The sequence below is a fragment of the Tachyglossus aculeatus genome, chromosome 16 (genome assembly GCF_015852505.1).
Source record: "Tachyglossus aculeatus isolate mTacAcu1 chromosome 16, mTacAcu1.pri, whole genome shotgun sequence".
Lineage (NCBI taxonomy): Eukaryota > Metazoa > Chordata > Mammalia > Monotremata > Tachyglossidae > Tachyglossus > Tachyglossus aculeatus.
In genome coordinates this window covers 36,275,811-36,291,575 of record NC_052081.1, presented here as the reverse complement: position 1 = coordinate 36,291,575, position 15,765 = coordinate 36,275,811, and the positions used below count along the sequence as shown (strand labels likewise).

The 15,765-nt window shown below is 47.3% G+C and overlaps 1 protein-coding gene across 3 annotated transcripts; it reads left to right on the top strand.

Moving 5' to 3' along the window:
- The first annotated feature begins 8,445 nt into the window (after window positions 1–8,445).
- Window positions 8,446–14,520, top strand: BORCS7 (BLOC-1 related complex subunit 7). Of its 3 annotated transcripts, none has more exons than XM_038758023.1 (5): window positions 8,446–8,587; window positions 10,277–10,339; window positions 11,111–11,154; window positions 11,892–11,912; window positions 13,513–14,520. In XM_038758023.1, the coding sequence occupies exons 1-5, from the start codon at window positions 8,471–8,473 to the stop codon at window positions 13,562–13,564; spliced, it is 297 nt and encodes a 98-aa protein (XP_038613951.1). In that variant the 5' UTR covers window positions 8,446–8,470; the 3' UTR covers window positions 13,565–14,520. The 3 variants fall into 3 exon arrangements, with proteins under 3 accessions (XP_038613951.1, XP_038613950.1, XP_038613952.1); XM_038758022.1 differs by having other exon boundaries at window positions 8,446–8,614; XM_038758024.1 differs by lacking the exon at window positions 10,277–10,339 and having other exon boundaries at window positions 8,446–8,614.
- The last annotated feature ends 1,245 nt before the right edge of the window (window positions 14,521–15,765 follow it).

Here is a 15,765-nt window from a genome sequence, read left to right as displayed (position 1 = left end):
AGCTGGAGGGAAGGATGGGAGCGGGCGGGAAGCTCGGAGCCCCCAGCACAGCCGCCGGAGCCCTTTTAAGGCCTTCCCCCGGCATGACCTTGACTTTGTGTTATCACTTGCGTCACTGAAGGGTGGCCAAGTCTGAGGACGATGGGGTGTGGGGAGAAGGGGGAGGCAGGTGGGCCCACATCCTGGAGTGGGGCCAGGCCTGTGTCGTCCCGATCCAGGGAAGCGGAGGGAGGGGATGGAGTCCGTGGGGCCCGGCGGATGCTCCCCGAGCTGGGGAGAGGAGACGGTGGCAATCGCTTTCGCGATCAAGGTCCCGGGCGAAGCCAGGCTGGCGCTCCCAAGCCGGCATCGCTTCGGGGCGGAGGGGGAGCGCCTTCGGTCCCTCGACGCCACTCCTTTCCCTCCAACCCTTTCCACTCTTATCAATCAATCAATCAATCGTATTTACTGAGCGCTTACTGCGTGCAGAGCACTGTACTAAGCACTTAGAAAGTACAAGTTGGCAACATCTGGAGACCGTCCCTACCCAACAGTGGGCTCACAGTCTAGAAGGGCGAGACGGAGAACAAAACGTATTAACAAAATAAAATAAATAGAATAGATATGTACAATCAATCAATCAATCAATCAATCGTATTTACTGAGTGCTTACTGTGTGCAGAGCACTGGACTAAGGGCTTGGGAAGTACAAGTTGGCAACATCTGGAGACGGTCCCTACCCAACAGTGGGCTCACAGTCTAGAAGGGGGAGACAGAGAACAAAGCAAAACGTATTAACAAAATAAAATAAATAGAATAGATATGTACAAGTAAAATAAATAAATAGACAGAGGAATAAATACGTACAAACATATATATATATATATATATGTTTGTACGTATTTATTCCTCTGTCTATTTATATATATATATATATATATATATACAGGTGCTGTGGGGAAGGGAAGGAGGTAAGGCGGGGGGATGAAGTGGGGGAGAAGAAGGAGGGGGTTCAGTCTGGGAAGGCCTCCTGGAGGAGGTGAGCTCTCAGTAGGGTTTTATGGTATTTGTTAACTGCTTGCTGTGTGCCAAGCACTGGCCTAAGCACTGAGGTAGATTCAAGCTGATCGAGTTGGACACAGTCCCTGTCCCAGATGAGGCTCATCCTCATTTTAAAGGTGAGGTGACTGAGGTACAGAGAAGTGAAGAGACTCGCCCAAGCTCACCCGACAGACAGGAGGAGGAACCGGGATTAGCACCCAGGTCCCTCTGAATCAATTAACGGTATCAATTGAGCGCTTACTGGGTGCAGAGCACTGTACTAAGCAGAAGCAGGCGTGGCTCAGTGGAAAGAGCGCAGGTTTTGGAGTCCGAGGTCATGGGTTCAAATCCCGGGTCTGCCACTTGTCAGCTGTGTGGCTTTGGGCAAGTCACTTCACTTCTCTGGGCCTCAGTTACCTCATCTGGAAAATGGGGATTAAGACTGTGAGCCCCCCGTGGGACAACCTGATTGCCTTGTAACCTCCCCAGTGCTTAGAACAGTGCTCTGCACATAGTAAGCGCTTAATAAATGCCATAATTCTTCTTCTTCTTCTTCTTCTTCTTCTTCTTCTTCTTCTTCTTCTTCTTCTTCTTCTTCTTTTCTTCTTCTTCTTCTTCCCTTCTTTCCTTCTTCTTCTTTTCTTCTTCTTCTTCTTCTTCTTCTTCTTCTTCTTCTTCTTCTTCTTCTTCTTCCCTTCTTCTTTTCTTCTTCTTCTTCTTCTTCTTCTTCTTCTTCTTCTTCTTCTTCTTCTTCTTCTTCTTCTTTCCTTCTTTCCTTCTTCTTCTTTCCTTCTTCTTCTTTTTCTTTTCTTCTTCTTCTTCTTCTTCTTTTTTCCTTCTTATTCTTCTTCCTCTTCTTTCCTTCTTCTTTTCTTCTTCTTTTCTTCTTCTTTTCTTCTTCTTTTCTTCTTTTTCTTCTTCTTCTTCTTCTTCTCCTTCTTCTCCTTCTTTTCTTCTTCTTCTTCTTCTTCTCCTTCTTCTTCTTCTTCTTCTTCTTCCCCGCTTTCCTTCTTTCCTTCTTCTTCTTCTTCTTCTTCTTCTTCTTCTTCTTCTTCTTCTTCTTCTTCTTCTTCTTCTTCTTCTTCCCTTCTTTCTTTCTTCTTTTCTTCTTCTTCTTCTTCTTCTTCTTCTTCTTCTTCTTCTTTCCTTCTTTCCTTCTTCTTCTTCTTCTTCTTCTTCTTCTTCTTCTTCTTCTTCTTCTTCTTCTTCTTCTTCTTTCCTTCTTTCCTTCTTCTTCTTTCCTTCTTCTTCTTTTTCTTTTCTTCTTCTTCTTCTTCTTTTTTCCTTCTTCTTCTTCCTCTTCTTTCCTTCTTCTTTTCTTCTTCTTTTCTTCTTCTTTTCTTCTTTTTCTTCTTCTCCTTCTTCTCCTTCTTTTCTTCTTCTTCTCCTTCTTCTTCTTCTTCTTCTTCTTCTTCTTCTTCTTCTTCTTCTTCTTCTTCTTCTTCCCTTCTTTCCTTCTTTCCTTCTTCTTTTCTTCTTCTTCTTCTTCTTCTTCTTCCCTTCTTTCTTTCTTCTTTTCTTCTTCTTCTTCTTCTTCTTCTTCTTCTTCTTCTTCTTCTTCTTCTTCTTCTTCTTCCCTTCTTCTTTTCTTCTTCTTCTTCTTCTTCTTCTTTCCTTCTTTCCTTCTTTCCTTCTTCTTCTTTCCTTCTTCTTCTTTTCTTCTTCTTCTTTTCTTCTTCTTCTTTTCTTCTTCTTCTTCTTCTTTTTTCCTTCTTCTTCTTCTTCCTCTTCTTTCCTTCTTCTTTTCTTCTTCTTTTCTTCTTTTTCTTCTTCTTCTTCTTCTTCGTCTTCTTCTCCTTCTTTTCTTCTTCTTCTTCTCCTTCTTCTTCTTCTTTTCTTCTTCTTCTCTTCTTCTACTTCTTCTTTTCTTCTTCTTCTTCTTCTTCTTCTTCTTCTTCTTCTCCTTCTTTTCTTCTTCTTCTTCTCCTTCTTCTTCTTCTTTTCTTCTTCTTCTCTTCTTCTACTTCTTCTTTTCTTCTTCTTCTTCTTCTTCTTCTTCTTCTTCTTCTTCTTTTCTTCTTCTTTTCTTCTTCTTCTCTTCTTCTTCTTCTTCTTTTCTTCTTCTTCTTCTTCTTCTTCTTCTTCCCCTGGGGCTGGATGGCAGCTTGCCAGGGGAGACGACTTGACACCTGTCTACATGTTTCGTTGTCTGTCTCTCCCTTCTAGGCTGTGAGCCCGTTGTTGGGTGGGGACCGTCTCTACACGTTGCCAAGTTGCACTTCCCAAGCGCTTAGTACAGTGCTCTGCACACAGTAAGCGCTCAATAAATACGACTGACTGAATGAATGAGAGGCCCCAACGGTGAGATTTGGTGCTCAGGCTGTGAGCTCAGGAGGGCTTGGAGGAGAGAGAGTCAGGGGACCTGGGGTTTTAGTCCCCAGTTTGTCGCAGAACTGCCGGGCAACCTTGGGCAAGCTACTGTACCCTGTGCGTAGATGTCTCCATCTGTGCAATGAGGAGATCATCATCATCATCATCAATCGTATTTATTGAGCGCTTACTGTGTGCAGAGCACTGTCCTAAGCGCTTGGGAAGTACAAGTTGGCAACATATAGAGACAGTCCCTACCCAACAGTGGGCTCACAGTCTAAAAGGGGGTAAAAGATCAGTAAATCACATCCCCAACCCCTACTGTTTGCAGAGCTCTGTTCTACCCGCTCGGGGAAACAGCCTGGCATAGTGGATAGAGCACCGGCCTGGGGGGCAGAAGGCCATGGGTTCTAATCCCGGCTCCGCTACTTGTCTGCCGGGTGGCCTTGGACAAGTCACTTCACTTTAGAGAAGCAGCGTGGCCTACTAGCAAGAGCGCGGGCTTGGGAGTTAGAGGATGTGGGTTCTAATCCCGGCTCCACCGCTTGTCTGCTGTGTGACCTTGGGCAAGCCACTTAACTTCTCTGGGCCTCAGTTGCCTCATCTGTAAAATGGGGATTAAGACTGCGAGCCCTTCGTGGGACAACCTGATTACTCTGTATGTACCCCAGCCTTTAGAACAGTGCTTGGCATGTAGTGTGTGCATATAGCAGCAGCGTGGGAAGCAGCGTGGCTCAGTGGAAGGAGTCAGAGGTCGTGGGTTCAAATCCCGGCTCTGCCGCTTGTCAGCTGTGCGACTTTGGGCAAGTCACTTAACTTCTCTGGGCCTCAGTTCCCTCATCTGTAAAATGGGAATGAAGACTGTGAGTCCCACGTGGGACAACCTGATTACCTTGTATCTACCCCAGTGCTTAGAACAGTGCTTTGCACATAGTAAGCGCTTAACAAATGCCAACAATATATAATAATATATATAGCATTAATTCTATTTGTTCTGACGATTTGGACACCTGTCTACGTGTTTTGCTTTGTTGTCTGTCTCCCCCTTCTAGGCTGTGAGCCCGTTGTTGGGTAGGGACCATCTCTATATGTTGCCGATTTGTACTTCCCAAGTGCTTAGTACAGTGCTCTGCGCACAGTAAGCGCTCAATAAATCCGATTGAATGAATGCATGTATGTAGTAAGCCCTTAACAAATACCATAATTGTTATTATTATCATTATTTTCTGTGCCTCAGTTACCTCATCTGTAAAATAGCGATTAAGACTGTGAGCCCCACGTGGGACAAGGAGAGCATCCAACCCGATTTGCTTGTATCCACCCCAGTGCCTAGCACATAGTAAGTGCTTAACAAATACCACAATTTTTTTTGCGGGGTCGGGGGGAGAGTACAGTAGAATTAGTGGACATGATCCCTGCCCTTAAGGAGCTTACAATCTAGGGAGAGAGAGAGATAAATGCTACAATATATATCAGAGAGGAGGAAGGGAGTATAAAAATAGATGTATTTTAGACTGTGAGCCCACTGTTGGGTAGGGACTGTCTCTATATGTTGCCATGTTGTACTTCCCAAGCACTTAGTACAGTGCTCTGCACACAGTAAGCGCTCAATAAATATGATTGATTGATTGATTGATTGATTGAGGTGCCCGGCTGGGGTTGGTGCTCCTTGGGCGGGCTGCCAGCCTGCCGGTGGTGATGAAATCGGGGTTTCTTGAGATGCTGTCCCACCCTTCGTCAGAAAGGCTGGCGGCCCCATTCCGGGGAAGCGGCCTTGGCCTTGGCTCCAGCAGTGTTGTCTAGTGGATAGCATCCGGGCCTGGGAGTCCTAAGGACCTGGGTCTTAACCCTAGCTCCGTCACGTGTCTACTGTGCAATCTTGGGCAAGTCACTTCTCTCCTTTGTGCCTCAGTTACATGATCTGGAAAATGGGGGTTGATACTGTGAGCCCCAGGTGGGCCATGGACTGATTAAGCAACTACCCCAGCGCTTAGGCCAGTGTCTGGCACATAGTAAGCGAGTAACAAATAACATTCAAAAAGTAATAGAGCAGAAAGCAAAGCACGTGGAATTTGTTACCATAGGAAGGTGGGCAGGCTGGAAATATCTGCAGATTCAAGGGGTTGGGGTTTTTTTGTCCATTAATGAGTGATGGGTCTATGATGGGAAACAGGTTTGGAAGAAGGAAAAGTAAAGCCTTAAGGAAGGTTTGGGTGGGGTGGGGGGGGAACTCAGTGATGATCAGTCCACGGTGAGCTAGTGGAAGAAAAAGTAAGTGATGTTGAACCCTGAGGAAAGATATTAAAGAGGACATCCTCAACTCTCACAGGTCTCGTTTTATACCCATCCGCCAAGCTAGCTCTCTTCCTCCCTTCAAGGCCCTGCTGAGAGCTCACCTCCTCCAGGAGGCCTTCCCAGACTGAGCCCCTTCCTTCCTCTCCCCCTCGTCCCCCTCTCCATCCCCCCATCTTACCTCCTTCCCTTCCCCACAGCACCTGTATAGATGTTTGTACATATTTATTACTCTATTTATTTAATTTATTTGCACATATCTATTCTATTTATTTTATTTTGTTAGTCTGTTTGGTTTTGTTCTCTGTCTCCCCCTTTTAGACTGTGAGCCCACTGTTGGGTAGGGACTGTCTCTATATGTTGCCAATTTGTACTTCCCAAGCGCTTAGTACAGTGCTCTGCACATAGTAAGCGCTCAATAAATACGATTGATGATGATGATACTGGACAATCACTTTTTCAGGTCGCCTGTCCCTTGCCTGGTGACGATTGGCAGAGGACAACTTTACGACTGGTATTTGTGAATGGCCAGCCCGTCTCTGCCTTGACTCGCTTAGAACGGTGCTTGGCACAAAGTAAGCGCTTAGCAAATACCGTTATGATTATTATTATTATTGAGTCCCACGGCGCAGAAGTGGTTGCCTGTCTTTGCGGAGACCTGGACTGTCTCTATTTGTTGCCAACTTGTACTTCCCAAGCGCTTAGTCCAGTGCTCTGCACACAGTAAGCGCTCAATAAATACGATTGATGATGATGATGATGATGATTCAGGGCTGGTGGTGTAAGGCTCAGTCAGGAACCTGCTTCTTGGCCTTCCTACAGCCTTTCCTGGTCGGGCGTTAGCCCTGAAAACGATGAAGGAGGGATCCCTGCACAGGTGGCAGATGGACACTGCTTTTTATATTTTATTCTTTGAAAGGATTTTTGAGAAGCAGCAGGGCTCAGTGGAAAGAGCCCGGGCTTGGGAGTCAGGGGTCGTGGGTTCTCATCCCGCCTCCGCCACTTGTCTGCTGTGTGACTTTGGGCAAGACTTCTCCGTGTCTCAGTTCCCTCATCTGTAAAATGGGGATTAAGACCGGGAGCCCCACGTGGGACAACCTGATCACCTTGTATCTCCCCCAGCGCTTAGAACAGTGCTTGGCACATAGTAAGTGCTTAACAAATACCATCAATATTATTCTTATAATCCCTACCCCCTCCCCCTCCCCACAGCACTTGTGTATCTTTGTACATACTTATTACTCTTTATTTTATTAATGATGTGTATAGATCTGTAATTCCATTTACCTATTTTGACAGCATTGACGCCTGTCTACTTGTTTTGTTTTGCCGTCTGTCTCCCCCTTCTAGACTGTGAGCCCGCTGTTGGGTAGGGACCGTCTCTGTCGCCGAATCGTACTTTCCATGTCCCCACGTCTGCCAGGCTGGCTCTCTTCCTCCCTTCAAGGCCCTGCTGAGAGCTCACCTCCTCCAGGAGGCCTTCCCACACTGAGCCCCCTCCTTCCTCTCCCCCCTCGCCCCCCTCTCCATCCCCCCCATCTTACCTCCTTCCCTTCCCCACAGCACCTGTATATATGTATATATGTTTGTACATATTTATTACTCTATTTATTTTACTTGTACACATCTATTCTATTTATTTTATTTTGTTAGTATGTTTGGCTTTGTTCTCTGTCTCCCCCTTTTAGACTGTGAGCCCACTGTTGGGTAGGGCCCGTCTCTAGATGTTGCCAACTTGGACTTCCCAAGCACTTAGTCCAGTGCTCTGCACACAGTAAGCGCTCAATAAAAATGATTGATTGATTGATTAGACTGTGAACCCACTGTTGGGTAGGGCCCGTCTCTAGATGTTGCCAACTTGGACTTCCCGAGCGCTTAGTCCAGTGCTCTGCACGCAGTAAGCACTCAATAAATACGATTGATTGATTGATTAGACAGTGAGCCCACTGTTGGGTAGGGCCCGTCTCTAGATGTTGCCAACTTGGACTTCCCGAGCGCTTAGTCCAGTGCTCTGCACGCAGTAAGCGCTCAATAAATACGACTGATTGATTGATTGATTGATTGGACTGTGAGCCCACTGTTGGGTAGGGCCTGTCTCTAGATGTTGCCAACCTGGACTTCCCGAGCGCTTAGTCCAGTGCCCTGCACCCAGTAAGCGCTCAATAAAAACGATTGATTAATTGATTATCATCATCATCAATCGTATTTATTGAGCGCTTACTGTGTATAGAGCACTGGACTAAGCGCTCGGGCAGTACAAATTGGCAACATATAGAGACAGTCCCTACCCAACAACGGGCTCACAGTCTAAAAGGGGGAGACAAAACCAAACATACTAACAAAATAAAATAAATAGAATAGATATGGACAAGTAAAATACATAAATAGAGTAATAAATATGTACAAACATCTATACAGGCGCTGTGGGGATGGGAAGGAGGTAAGATGGGGGGGTGGAGAGGGGGGCGAGGGGGAGAGGAAGGAAGGGGCTCAGTCTGGGAAGGCCTCCTGGAGGAGGTGAGCCTTGACTGTGAGCCCACTGTTGGGTAAGGCCCGTCTCTAGATGTTGCCAACTTGGACTTCCCAAGCGCTTAGTACAGTGCTCTGTACACAGTAAGTGCTCAATAAATACGATTGATGATGATGATAATCAATTTTTTTTTATTGAGCGCTTAGTCCAGTCCCTGCACCCAGTAAGCGCTCCATAAGGACGATTGAGTGAATGAATGAATGACTGGGGGGGGGGGGGGTCCGGCTCTCCGGCGCATGCGCGCCCCCTCCCCGTCCGCAGTCCGCTTCGAATTGTCCCCGGCGGCTCGCCGTCGTCCCGGAGAGGAAGCCGGGAGCGATGGCGGCGGGGGCGCCGACGCCGGATGCGCAGGCTCGCTTCGGCCAGTCCGTGAAGGGGCTGCTGACCGACAAGGTGAACGCCTGCGGCACCGACGTCATCGCCCTCACCAAGCAGGTGCTGAAGGGCTCCCGGAGCTCCGAGGTGCGAGCCTGACGGCGGGCCGGGGGGAGCGGCCGCGATGGCGGCGCCGGGCAAAGCATGCTGGGACTTGTAGTCCTCCGCCTGAGGAACGGGAGGGGGCGCGCGCGCGCGCCGGCGGAGTGGTGCATGGCGGGAAATGTGGTCCCGGTGACGTCATTCCCCCCACGAAGGGCGCGTGCATTCATTCATTCATCATCATCAGTCGTATTTATTGAGCGCTTACTGTGTGCAGAGCACTGTACTAAGCGCTTGGGAAGTACAAGCTGGCAACATCTTCCCTACCCAACAGTGGGCTCCCAGTCTAAAAGGGGGAGACAGAGAACAAAACCAGACATACTAACAAAATAAAATAAATAGAATCATCATCATCATCAATCGTATTTATTGAGCGCTTACTGTGTGCAGAGCACTGGACTAAGCGCTTGGGAAGTCCAAGTTGGCAACATCTAGAGACGGTCCCTACCCAACAGTGGGCTCACAGTCTAAAAGGGGGGAGACAGAGAACAAAACCAATCATACTAACAAAATAAAATAAATAGAATAGATATGTACAAATTCAATAAATAAATAGAGTAATAAATATGTACAAACATATATACAGGTGATGTGGGGAAGGGAAGGAGGTAAGATGGGGGGGGATGGAGAGGGGGACGAGGGGGAGAGGAAGGAAGGGGCTCAGTCTGGGAAGGCCTCCTGGAGGAGGTGAGCTCTCAGCAGGGCCTTGATTCATTCATTCATTCATTCATCATCATCATCATCATCAATCGTATTTATTGAGCGCTTACTATGTGCAGAGCACTGTACTAAGCGCTTGGGAAGTACAAATTGGCAACATCTAGAGATGGTACCTACCCAGCAGTGGGCTCCCAGTCTAAAAGGGGGAGACAGAGAACAAAACCAAACATGCTAACAAAATAAAATAAATAGAATAGATAGGTACAAGTAAAATAAATAAATAAATAAATAGAGTAATAAATATGTACAAACATCTATACAGGTGCTGTGGGGAAGGGAAGGAGGTAAGATGGGGGGATGGAGAGGGGGGCGAGGGGGAGAGGAAGGAAGGGGCTCAGTCTGGGAAGGCCTCCTGGAGGAGGTGAGCTCTCAGCAGGGCCTTGATTCATTCATTCATTCATTCATTCATCATCACCATCATCAATCGTATTTATTGAGCGCTTACTGTGTGCAGAGCACTGTACTAAGCGCTTGGGAAGTACAGGTTGGCAACACATAGAGACAGTCCCTACCCAACAGTGGGCTCCCAGTCTAAAAGGGGGAGACAGAGAACAAAACCAAACAGACTAACAAAATAAAATAAATAGAATAGATAGGTACAAATTAAATAAATAAATAAATAAATAGAGTAATAAATATGTTCAAACATCTATACAGGTGCTGTGGGGAAGGGAAGGAGGTAAGATGGGGGGGATGGAGAGGGGGACGAGGGGGAGAGGAAGGAAGGGGCTCAGTCTGGGAAGGCCTCCTGGAGGAGGTGAGCTCTCAGCAGGGCCACCTCAACAGCAACAAATGGAGCATTATCCTCCATTCCATATGGAGTGGGAATCGGGGAGGGGGCCGATGGTGGAAGCCACAGCTGTAAGAGGACAATTACGGGAAATCTGGGAAATTGCGCTGGTGACCCTTTTCACTTTGGTCTTTCAGCTGCTGGGTCAGGCGGCTCGAAATATGGTCTTGCAGGAGGATGCCATCTTGCACTCGGAAGATGTAAGGAACATTTTCCTTTTAATAATAATAATAATAATAATAATAATGGCATTTATTAAGCACTTACTATGTGCAAAGCACTGGGGAGGATATAAGGTGATCAGGCTGTCCCTCATGGGGCTCACAGTCTTCATCCCCATTTTACAGATGAGGTCACTGAGGCCCAGAGAAGTGAAGTGACTTTTCCAAGGTCACCCAGCTGACAATTGGCAGAGCCGGGATTTGAACCCATGAACTCCGACTTCCAAGCCCGTGCTCTTTCCATTGAGCCACGCTGCTTCTTGTAATAGTATTTATTAAAGCGCCGCTCTGAGCGTGTAGAACGCTATTCTGAGTGCTGGGAGGGCATATTCATTCAGTTGTATTTATTGAGCGCTTACTGTGTGCAGTGCACTGGACTAAGTGCTTGGGAAGCATCCACAGGTAGGTGGGAATTAGACATGGTCCCTGTCCTTCGGGAGGTTCACAATCTAAGCATACAGGTCGGGGGGAATGGAAACAGACATATCCGGAATTTTCAGGCATTATAACACAACATAAAGACACAAAATATAAACAAACTCAGTAGGGTGCTGTGGGTAAAGGAACAGAAATTTGGGGTTTTGTGGAGGCCTCATTTTGTAAGGGTTTCTCTGTTTCCCGCCGGGGCGTGGGAAGGCAGGATGGGATGGAGCTTTCATCCCCAGCCTGGCGTGCAGTGGTGGGGCAACAAGTGGGATTGGTACAGTGAATGTTCATTTGGTGATGGTTTTTTTTTTTTTCTTTTTATAGAGTTTAAGGAAAATGGCAATTATAACAACTCATCTCCAGTACCAGTAAGTGTTTTAGAAGACTGGGACCTGCTCTGGGGGTGGGGAATCTTATGCTTCCATTTTGGGGCTCCCCACGTTATACCTCATCTGCTTCTCATTCCTCTTGCACCGCCTGGGGAACATCATCATCATCATCAATCGTATTTATTGAGCGCTTACTGTGTGCAGAGCACTGTACTAAGCGCTTGGGAAGTCCAAGTTGGCAACCTATAGAGACAGTCCCTGCCCAACAGTGGGCTCACAGTCTAAAAGGGGGAGACAGAGAACAAAACCAAACATACTAACAAAATAAAATAAATAGAACAGATATGTACAAGTAAAATAAATAAATAAATAGAGTAACAAATATGTACAAACATATATACATATATACAGGTGCTGTGGGGAGGGGAAGGAGGTAAGATGGGGGGGATGGAGAGGGGGGCGAGGGGGAGAGGAAGGAAGGGAACGTGGTGTAGGACTATGCTGTGTGGAATATTTTAAAGGAAGAATGATTTTGGCCGTTTTGGGAATGTTTTTTCAAATGGTCCTGCATGGCAGTCCATGTTCCAGTGATGTGGAGGAAGCGCGATTATAGTTTTCCTTTGCTAGATTTAATTTGGATTTTAAAGATTGATGGATTCTACCTTCACATGATTTTTAAGTAGCCCGTCTAACTTTTCCAATTTTTTTTCCTGCTTCCCCTATCTCTCTGTCCCTGTCCCACCCCCCCGCCCCCCACCCCTCCATTTTGATCTTAGGCAAGAAGCCATTCAGAAGAAGTAAGTACCACTCCGCTACATCACTGCTGTTTTATCACGCTGTTGGCTGGAAGTCATTCATCTTCCAAGCATTCGCGGGGAGCGTGGTGGGAGAGGAGGGTCCATTGAAGGCACTGAGGCCGACGTTTCATTGACAATCAATCCGTGTGATTTCCCCGCCGAGCTTCCATGGGGCTGGGCTTCCAGATGGCCGGGTGGGGCCAAAATGAGACTGTTGGGGGGGACTGGACAGAGGGGGTGCGGAATGGTCCAGGCGTAATCTATGTATGTAGTTTTATATTCTCTTGTTCCCACCTACCTGTAATTTATTTCAGCGTCTGTTGACCCTCCATAGATTGTAAGCTCCACTAGGTCAGGGCGCGTGCTCTTTTGTACTCTCCCAAGCGCTCTGCACACAGTGCTTTGCACATAGTAAGCGCTTAACAGATGCCAAAATTATTATTATTATTATTACACCGAGTAAGTGATCGACAGATCCGCTTGATGGATTGATTGGTTGGCAGGAAAAGGACTCAGGCACGTTCCCGGCTGGCTGAGGGGAGACCCAGACGTGTCTGAGACTGGCAGGGAAGGGACTTAGCTCCCCTGCCAGGAGGTTTGTTCTGGCCGTGGCCGGAGCGGGCAGGACCTGGGAAGCCCATCCCTTTGCGGCAGCCGGGAATGCCAGGCAGGTATCCCGTCTGGGTTGCAGCTGGAGTTGGGCGAGGGCCCAGGCCGGGCTGTGGCCCGGTAACCAGGTCAGGGAAGCAGCACGGTCTAGTGATGATGATGATGATAGTATTTGTTAAGCGCTTACCATGTGCAAAGCGCTGTTCTGAGCGCCGGGGAGGTTACAAGGTGATCGGGTTGTCCCAGGGGGGCTCCCGGTTTTCACCCCCATTTTACAGATGAGGTAACTGAGGCACAGAAAAGTGAAGTGACCCGCCCAAAGTCACACAGCTGACAGACGGCAGAGCCGGGATTTGAACCCGTGACCTCTGACTCCAAAGCCCGGGCTCTTGCTTTGCTTCTAGACTGTGAGCCCGCTGTTGGGTAGGGACTGTCTCTATGTGTTGCCGACTTGTACTTCCCAAGCGCTTAGTACAGTGCTCTGCACACAGTAAGTGCTCAATAAATTTGATTGATTGATTGATTTCTCTATTCTCCTGGACGGAAGGGAGACTTCTTGCGCAGGCCCGGGGCCTTGGCAGGGCTGACCTCCCCGCGGCCCCATCCGGCTAGACCCCTGGGTACCCCAGTCTATCGAGCCGGTGAGCCCGTAGAAGGTGCCCCACCACTTTGGCTGCCCAATTTCCAGTCCACCAAACACCGGCAGAGCTAATGGCTTCACCCCCGCCGTCCCGATTCCGCGAGGGGAACGGCCCCTCTCGTCCTCCCGCCCCCTAATCAATCAATCATATTTATTGAGCGCTTACTATGTGCAGAGCACCGTACTAAGCGCTTGGGAAGTACAAATTGGCAACATATAGAGACAGTCCCTACCCAGCATTGGGCTCACAGTCTAAAAGGCCGGCACGCGCCCGATCGAAGACGCGCAGAAGCTAATAGAAGTAGTTGCGGACTCATTCCCGCTGAAACTTTTTCTCTCCTTCATTTTCAGCGTGGAGCAATCGTCCAATCTACAGGATCAGCTGAACCACCTGCTGAAATGAAATGGCAGCCACTCTTGGGCACTTCCAAGCTGATAGGGAAATTCCCGACTCTGGAGCCTCAGGGACCATCCCTTTCCACCTCCCACTGTAGCAGATGAGTTTTAACACTGAGCCTTGATAAGCTCCGGCACGATGGCAGATGCCAGGGTGGTCTCTGTGGATGCGCTCCTAACTTCAAGAGAAACAAAACACGTCGGTCTAAACTCGGCCGCAGCAGCGCTTTAATTTGTTTCGCTGAAGCAGACTTCTTAATTAGTCAGTCACTGGTATCTGTCGAGCGCTTACTATATGTAGAGCACTGTACTAAGCGCTTCAGAGAGTACAGTACAAGTCCACCAGACCTGTTTTTTTTTTTTAATTAAAGCAGAGTTTAGAGGAATCTCCATGTACGATCTTCTCTCCCAAATTGATCTTTTTTGCCTTTTTTTAAAGAGTGCCAGAATCCAACCCTTCACGGCAAGCTATATTGTCCAATTAGGAAATCAAGTTGGGGTTCTTTGGGTTTACATGGAAATCCTACCCAGCAAGATAATAGAACTGATTAGGGGTCTGTGAGAAAGCTTTTCCGTTGAAGAGGATTAGCCGTTGTTTTAGGTAGAAGTTGTGTAAGTTTCCAAGTATTCGTAGTTTTGGCATTCTGTCTTGGTCCCGAATGATATTTATAATTTAATTACTAATTTTTATAACTGCTAAAATGAGAGTTTGGCGCATTATATCCTGCTGGCAGCTGTAACCTCCTGCCTTGACCTACATTCCTACAGTTTCTTTGCTCTTCCATGTCTTGATTAAGTGGCCTTGGATTCCTTTTGCAATGCTGTAGGTCATCAGCACACCAATCGTCCATCACATAGTTGCCAAATCCCGTGGCCGTAAATTCCCTTTCCTGCTTTCCTGTAGTTCTCAGTAAGTGATGGCTTTGTGCAGAAGGACCCTGCATAGTAAAAACCTTGAGCGTGTACCAGATTATTATCATTATTGTCAATAATAATAACGATCACAATCGAAGTCGCGTGGCTCAGTGGGAAGAGCACAGGCCTTGGAGTCAGAGGGCCTGGGTGCTAATCCAGGCTCTGCCAACTATCTGCTGTGCGACCTTGGGCAAGTCGTTTAACTTCTTTGTGCCTCAGTTTCGGCAACGGTAAAATGGGGATTCACTACCTGTTCTCCCTCTTGCTTAGACTGTGAGTCCTGTGTAGGACAAGGACCACGTCCAACCTAATTCATTCATTTATTTATTTTACTTGTACATTTCTATCCTACTTATTTTATTTTGTTGGTATGTTTGGTTCTGTTCTCTGTCTCCCCCTTTTAGACTGTGAGCCCACTGTTGGGTAGGGACTGTCTCTATGTGATGCCAATTTGTACTTCCCAAGCGCTTAGTACAGTGCTCTGCACATAGTAAGCGCTCAATAAATACGATTGATTGATTGATTGATTGATTCATTCAATCGTATTTCTTGAGCGCTTACTGTGTGCAGAGCACTGGACTAAGCGCTTGGGAAATCCAAGTCGGCAACATCTAGAGACGGTCCCCACCCAACAGCGGGCTCACAGCCTAGAGGGGGGAGGCAGACAACACAACAAAACATATTAACAAAATAAAATAAATAGAATAAATAATTAACTTGTATCTACCCCAGTGCTTAGGGCAGACATTGACACACAGCCAGCGCTTACCAAATATAATAATATAATAACAGTGGTATTCATTAGCACTTTGGTAAGCACAGGGGTGGTACAAGATAACCAGGTTGGATATCACAGAGGGCTCACAGTTGAAATGGGAGGGACAACAAGTATTGCACCCCCAGGTAACTGAGGCACAGAGAAGTTAGGCGACTTGGCCAGGGTCACACAGGAGGGAAGTGGCAATGCTAGGCTTAGAAGCCACCTTCATCTTTCACCTTGGCCACGGTTTGCTTAGGTCAGTGGTAAGCCGTTATTCCTGTTTTGTTTCCATAACTTGGACACTCGCCTTGGATTGAGAAATGGGACCGGTTGGTTCTCATGCTCGCTTTGTCCTCATCCCCACTGTGTTTTCGGTTGGCTCGGAGGGTGGGAAGAAGTTGGCTGGAAAACAGCAGTATCCTCTTTGAAACTAAAGAAAGCGCAGCGGACAGCACTCCGTTGTATTTAATTGAGCATCTGTTTCTTCAGTCTACACAAAGTCTCTGAGCTCCTTCAACCTGCAGTCCAAATGG

Coding starts and splice junctions, on each gene's coding strand:
- BORCS7 (XM_038758022.1), top strand. CDS start 8,471: ATGGCGGCGGGGGCGCCGACGCCGGATGCGCAGGCTCGCTTCGGCCAG. Junction 8,615..10,276: donor AGGGCTCCCGGAGCTCCGAG/GTGCGAGCCTGA, acceptor TTGGTCTTTCAG/CTGCTGGGTCAGGCGGCTCG. Junction 10,340..11,110: donor CCATCTTGCACTCGGAAGAT/GTAAGGAACATT, acceptor TTCTTTTTATAG/AGTTTAAGGAAAATGGCAAT.